The 7,712-nt window shown below is 35.8% G+C and overlaps 1 protein-coding gene across 1 annotated transcript in view; it reads left to right on the forward strand.

Annotated features, from left to right (window-relative positions):
* TAFA5 (TAFA chemokine like family member 5) overlaps positions 1-7,377 on the forward strand; it is a 481,655-nt gene extending 474,278 nt beyond the window's left edge. The window contains exons 5-6 of the mRNA XM_064506183.1: positions 4,642-4,706; positions 5,884-7,377. Of these exons, the coding sequence (XP_064362253.1) occupies positions 4,642-4,706; positions 5,884-6,019 (201 nt within the window). The 3' untranslated portion in view covers positions 6,020-7,377. The remainder of the gene's footprint in view (positions 1-4,641; positions 4,707-5,883) is intronic.
* Positions 7,378-7,712: the final 335 nt, after the last annotated feature.

Below are 7,712 nucleotides of genomic sequence, written 5' to 3' on the forward strand. Positions count from 1 at the left end.
CCTGACTTCTCTGTGAAAGAGCTCTCAAGCCTGCTCACCTTGACTTCAGGGACTGAGCAACAGCAAGGACCTTATTGCCAACTATACAGCATCAGCTCTGTGGTATTGTGTACTCACAGCTCATGTAGGATAAAAGTGTTGCAGACTGAGCTTTATATATGCAATAAAAACAGTTGATAATGTGTAAAAACTGACTATTAGCACAAAGTGTGCAGTTAATGTACGGATTTAGTAAAGTTTGGTTTTAAATTTTAAAATAAATCTGACTTATCAGTCTTTAGTCCAGTTTCTAATTTCTTGGTAAGTATGTGTTTATATATACACAAATATTCAGTTGCAACACTCACAAACTTAGCATAGAAATGATTCTTAGTTTGCAATAGGTATGCCCAAATAGAGAGCTGCTCAAAAAAACCCCAAAACCCAAACCAAAACCAAAACTCAAAGCCAAAACATGTGAATTACAACTGTTGCACTTATTTGTGTGCTATAAAGTCTTTAGTGTCTTGAAAGGTAACATGACATATTTTAATTGGAGGCTTAGAAAAATTATTGTTCTAACAAGAACAACCGAATCTACAAGTTATTGATGCCTAATACATAAAAATAAAGTGTATAAGAAAGTGTAATATATAACTAATAATGACAATATTTCTAAATGACAGTGAAGTCAACATGTGCTGCAGCTGATTCTGAGCTGTCTCTGTGATGATCGACCAGCCAGTGACAAACAGGCCAAAAAGCACAGAAAAGCACTGAGACCATGCCGTAGCTTATCCTAGTCAGGGCTTTACTATGTTTTTCTTTCCAGTCTGAGTCAGTTGCAGATTTCCATGAAAGTTGTAGGAACCTAAGAAGTAATTCAATTGCCTAAACTTAAGTCAGTAGTCCCATTTTAGATACTCTTTGCTGGCAGATATGGCACAGGTTGTAAATGAGTCTGTGCCCTTCTGCAGTGGCTGTTGGAAACCAGAAGAGATTATCCTGGGACATCTAAAATGGCACAGATACCTGTGCTGAGGTGCCTTGAAAATAAAGGCATAGCATGAGAAGGGAGGCCCCAGGGCCATAAACAATTTATTTGTGATTAATCACTTCTTATATAAAAAAGCAGCCTTGAAAGCTGAGTAAAAACTGTCTTAGGGAGTAATAGAGCAAAAAACAAGTATCCAACACAAGTAAAACACACCGTCGGTAATAAATTCAGATGTAGTGAAGACTTGCAGACCAACAAAGAAAGACCAAGGTGCAGTGTGTGTCCACAAACATATAAATGTGATTCCAAGTAGGTCTGAGAGAGAGGAGGAAGAAATCATTAACATCAGCATCACAGTCCCAACAAGATACCAGAGATGCTGATGACTTCCCCATACACCCACATACACCCAGACTGAAGACTTCCCCCTATGTAGGACCCAGAGGATGAACACAGCACTGGAAAAAGAGGCACATACCAGGCAGTTGTGTATTCAGCATTTTAACTGCATGCAATTTGAACTGTAATTGTTAGTTTCACTGCAACTGGATTACTTATAATTCCTTAGTTAGTCTGTTATGCTTTTAACTAGACTAAAAAAAAAAAAAGCCTTTGCATTTGCAATGTGTACCCATACCACAATTTTTCATGTAACAGACTCGTGGGAGTTCAAGCTGCCTACTCTGTGTAACTTGGATGCAACAAATTGGTAACACAAACCTGTTATACTCTCCACATTAAAAAAAAAAAAAAAAAGAAAAAAGAAAAAAGAAAAATAAAAGAGACACTTTGGCTTGAATGAGAAAGAAGTGCTTAACAGAGATTTTAATCTTAACTAGCTAGATCACTCTGGAGGCTGAGCGAGATATGGAAACCATTTCGTGAGTTGGTGGGGGCAAAGGCTTTTGACCCAAGAAAAGCAAGGAGGACTCCCCAGGTCTAATCCTGTTAAGAAGATTTGCTGAAGACTGTTAGTGCTCTCATGTGCAAAGATGGGAAACAGAGAGCTCTGTATAAAATGCAGAGTTGCCTTAGATTAACAATAATGTTCTTTATTTTTTTAGTATCTGTAGGTGATTTTGTCAGAAATAAATGTATTTATTGTAATTTTGCAGGTAACTTGGTCAGCTACCACACTTGCCCTCAAGATATGTAGCAGAGTTGTCAAAATATATAGCATATGTGTGCCTTTACTTAGATGGGCTTAGGGCTTTGTGTAGTATAGATTCCAATTTTTGCAACTATAAATATTTCTTTACACTGAGTTAATTCCTAATTCCACAAAAGTTTTCAAAAATCTCATATGAGAGTATTCATCACTTTACATGAGATTAGTGACATAATCTGGATGTAAGCAGCTTTGTTAATTAGACTGAACTAGCCATAGAAGCAGTTGTTATTTGTATTCTTGTGATTATACGCCCCTCTTTAGGAAAGATGAAATGATCAAACTTTCTTCAGAAGTTAAGAAGTGAAAATTCTTTACAACCAAGAGGTTCACAGGCATTTGACATCAGGACCTTATACATAACAAAGGCAATTTCAAAACATCTTGATCCTGTTCTTAACTTTGTGAATAACTTCTATAGAAATGATTCAGCCGTCACTTATGATGTTGAGTAAAGCTAATTTTGCACATTTTCCTTTGCAATTCCGAGGCAGCTTTTAGCTCTTGTTATTTTTAATCACATCTCTTCTTAGGTTACAGTTTAAAATCTGTCATCCTGAAATCCCTAAAGCTTACAGTGTTTCTTAGTCTTCTGAAAATACTTATGCTTTTGGCTGCCTTCAGGGTTGAATCTGGAAAGAAGAGCACAGGGAAATGAGCCAAGGTCTTGGATGGAAGTGAAAAGAGCTCTACTGGGCCTGTTGCACTTTGGAACTTTTTCCTTGAAGGAAGGCAAACAATCATTAGATCTTGTTGTACATCAGGAAGAAAACCCCTAAACTAAACAAGGAATAATAATAATAATAACAACAATAATAATAATAATAGAAAAATTGTGTTACTTTAAAGCACTCTTCTCCACTCCAGTACAAAAGTTCAGCTCTTCTAGAAACGTATAAGGCCTCTGAGAGTGCAATCTAGGAATGCACTATTAGTTATTTTAATTTTCTTCAGATCTATAAGATATGGATTGATCTATATACAATGCACATTTGGACTATTATTGTGCATTATTATTAGTGATTATTATTGTTTAAATATCCAGCAATCCAAACAGAGTCAGATACTTTGCAGAACAACATGTAAGATTGTGTCCATTTTGTGTGGTACTCACAACTCAACTTTCTTTCTGACACAGTTCAGAGGAGGATGAGAAATTCTAATAAAGACTAAGCAAAAAGAAAGCCAAGCTCAAACACTGTTCACAAAAACCTGATTAAATAGTAGATATCCATGATGATAAAAATACCAAATGGTATTAGACCACTTTGCTAAGTATTTGTTCTGGAAAAATTTCCACTGAAGTAAATAAAGACAGTTTTATTGGGATACATGTAGGGAATATGTATATTATATATATAATGATAATATGTATATTATCACTACAGGAGGTCATAATGCACTGGGCATCTAAAGTAAATATCTGCAGTTTGGGTCTCATGAAGAAAGTCTGATTTCCCAGGTGCTCTGAATTCCCCCTGAACACTCTATCAGTATTGTGTTGCCCGAGGACTTCCTTAAGCCTGGATTTTCAGAGTTACTGAAGTCCCCTGAATCCCCCTGTATGAATCTGGTCACTGTTCTTTAAGCCAACTAGTTAAAAAAAAAAGGTCACTTCCTTAAGCATTAGTGATTATTGCACTTCCTCTTGGCAATAGCAAGCAATCTGATGCTATAAGATGTTGGGCCTTATTGGGACTGTTACAGTCCCTGTGAAGGTGAGGGACTCCAGGTGAACAGAAAAAAATATGTTTGGGAAAAACACTATTCGTCAGAATATAGCAGAAGACCAGAATGAGAGATGAATTAAAATAGAGAAAGCAAGCTGAGAGCATGAACAGCACCTAGTATCTCATTCTAGAAATGACATCCACTCAGAATTGTTAAATCCTACAATACTAAATTTGATGTATGTCTCTTTGAAGAGCAGTGGTATAAAGCTTAGGAATTCAGAGCACTGTAAGCAGTGCAGAGATGCTAAACCACTACTCTGCACAGAATTGAATTTAATTTCTTGAGAAAAGAAAAATGGAATCAGGTGAGCACACCAGGATTAACAGTGAATTTCTCATTTATAATTACTTCAGATGAAACAGTGAAGGATAGCTGAGTGTGTGGGCAAGCATATTATACAGGATATGTAGATTTCTGTGTCTTTGATATGCCTTGGTTGGTCTGCGGACAAACCAAAGTGAAAATCACAGGGCTGCACATTGAGATTTACCACTGAAATGCAGGAGCAGGGAGTTAAATAGGTATGCCGTTTGGTATTGGACAGGACACATTTTCCAAAGTAAAAGACTGAGCAGAAAAAATATCTTTTGTTCCAGGAAATGGGAATGGAACACCATAAAAAAAATCTATGCTTCAAGTTTATCATGTAATAACAGTCTAATGTTTATTTAAAATTAGGTAGTGTGTGATCTGTATATTTAAATCTCATGGTTTGTTGAGCCACACATAATAGACTCAGTTAATCACTTTATTTTATTTACAGGCTTGGGAAAAAATAATTATCATCACAGATCCCCTACAAACCTTGAATGGAAACATATTTCAAAGGTAATTTCTAAATCATGATTATCTATGAATACATAAGTAATTATAATATTACATTTTGTGGGGAGAAACTAGATATTTTGTTTCCATATGTCAGAGTAGTGATTTCTTCCATCCCTAATGATCACTCTATTTAGCATTATGATCTCAGTCTTTCTTCTTGATTTGTCTTCTCTGGATAGCAAAGATGTCATAGCTTTTAATAGCTTAAAAATAGTTGGTAGAACATATTTCTCAGAGCCACATGAGTTTGCTGTGATCATCTAAAGATCTGTACTTCATACCTGTGTTTTATAGCCTGTCTATCTCTATTCTAAACTTGCCAATATCTATGTAAGCCATAATTTCCATAACCCAGTGACATACAAATCAAAAGACTTATTGTGGAATTTAACAATATAGAGTTTTATTTGGATAGGTATTTAAAATTCTTCTGGATACAAATAGATTGTAGTTATTCCTTGTTTTCCTTTAGCACACCCAGAAAAATAATCAGTACTCTTTGTGTCTTTTGCTTTGTGTTGTTTTCAGCATGCAAAGCCATCATAGATATTTTCAGTCAAGTAGAATATAAAAATAAGGGCACAGAAGAATATGAAGACAGTAATGAATATATCATGTTGCAAAAAGCTAGTTATTTTAGGATATCAGAGTTGTTTTCCAATTTAAAAATGCATTACTGTGATATCACATTGCTTCGTATGATGTGTTCATACAATTTTCTCTAATTATAAATACACCATCACAAAAGGTTCCTGATTGGCTTTTTATATACTTCAATGGAGCTTTGCAATATCTTTAATGGTAATTCTATGACCAACACAAATTTGCAAATACATTTTTTTCTTTATTTACTCTTCCGATTGTTCTCCTTACACAAAAATAAAAGAACACTGAGTCAGCGGTAGTTAAATTTCCTTTAGTATACTGGATTATTAAGTATATTATGCAGTTGGACTAGAAATGCTAGTAATTAGAGTTATTGAATCTGGCTGGAAACAATTACATTAATTTCTGTTGATTTTATCACAGTGCTCAAAAATGTTATCAAACATAAAGATAAATGCATGAAATCCTGCTAATATAAGTTTTTATTAAGGCTGTAAAACAAAACTAGATAATGAGGGAGAGAATGTAAAATAAGCCACATTTTTAAAGGAGTATCTTTGTTTTTCTCTAGGCTGCTGACAAATGAAAGGACACAGGCATGGATTCAACCTTGGTGTAACTCCACTGAAGTCAACTTAGATGGTTTTGCCCGAGATGACCAAAGATGGTTTTGCCCCAGAGGCTTTAGATTCATTTATTTTAAATGAAGTCTATAAATATTTTAAAAGGAGAGTTGCCATTCAGAATGCAGAAGTAGTGAGTATAAAAAGAAAGACATCCTAAAAGATAAAAGAAGATCTGTCTGAGAGGAAGTAGTTTAGGTCAGAAAGTCAAACAATTTAACTGCCTTTCCAGCCTCATTCATCTTATTCTCATGTTGCTTACATAATGGCAGTAAATTAAACTCTGATGAAGACAGGACAGGGCAAGTCATATACCTCTCATGTTTCTGACTGATTTGGATCCTTCCTAAAAGTGACTGCAAGAGTCACTTGTTGGGTACATTGCCATACTCAGAAGAACAGAAACAAAGAGTTAATCTCTTCAGATACAGTATCACTCCCAAGACAAAAAGGTGATTAGAATCTTTAACTTGGTTTTATATGAAGTTATAGACATATAACTCCTGTCTGGAGAGGGGCTATGGGCTGGATGGAGAGCTGGATGTTAGATCCTCTCTCAGAGTCCCTCTCCCCAGTGCATAGAAGTAGGAGAAAATTAAAGTTCATAGAGCGCTACTTGACTCTGTTGTCGGAGACTGAAGTTAATTTGTAAATGGATATAAGGATCAGCTGCCATGTCCATACTGCTAGATGAATTGTAAGTCCAGCAACGAACTTAAATGTTCTGAGTCCCCTCTTCCACCCACACTGTTGTCTGTTAGCCAGGTGCATGCCCTACAGTACCCCTCCTTTCCTGTCCAGCTGCTGCTCCAAAAGGCTGTTGACCTCATGTAAATCCTGAGTTGTATCTGTCAGCTTCATGTGAATGTACTAGATATCATAGGACATAAAAAAGGGCTGGGGGTGGCATGTCTGGATGACTGTGTCTCCTCATTTTACGAAATACAAGGGGAGTACCATTACCTTGGTTCTAGTCTGGGTGGGATGGAGAAGAAGGCATAATATCTTTCCTTCTGCTATTAGGTGAATTCCTGCTACTTGTGGAAGAGATGTGATAGTGGGCCCAACTCCTCTAAAAAGTAAGGGATGTTTTGTAGTTTTTTTTTTCTGTGTTCTTATGCATATGCAAATCTCTTTTCATGTGACATATTCAGCAGGATTAGGTTTTCCTATAGCAAAGAAAAGCATTTTAAGACTTGTGCTATGGCAAATTACAAAACTATACATTACACCTAAATGAAGAAGAAAGAGAACAACCTATTGGGCTGTAGCCAACCAAGTTCCCATTCCAGTGAGCATATATACTACTATCAGCGTAAAAGTGTAGTGAAGGCATATTGCTCATCCACATTATTAAAGTAATCAGCGTTGCATGTAGCTGTATATTTAAAGGCCTACAATTTATAAATGCTGCATATTTTGCAAATAAAAATATTAAAATAATTTACAAATACATTTTGAGTATGTCTCAATTTGCATCAATTAATTCATTATCAACATTTTCAGAAGAAACATGGAACCTTGAAACACAGTGCTGTGAAAACAGAGCACAGATCTACAAAATGACTTTTAGGTTAGGAACGCAATAACCTGGATTAGCCACTCTTGTTACCTCTACTATACACTGGAAGAATTCAAGGATGAAAGTGAGACTCAGAAGGGCCAATGTCCCAAATGAGAAGAATATGAGAGTCTGCCAATATAAAACACTGAAGAGAAAGAAGGCTATAGCTAAAATATATGTAATAAATCTATCTCTTTGCTGTGCTTGGGTACC

This window comes from Dromaius novaehollandiae, chromosome 1 (genome assembly GCF_036370855.1).
Source record: "Dromaius novaehollandiae isolate bDroNov1 chromosome 1, bDroNov1.hap1, whole genome shotgun sequence".
Lineage (NCBI taxonomy): Eukaryota > Metazoa > Chordata > Aves > Casuariiformes > Dromaiidae > Dromaius > Dromaius novaehollandiae.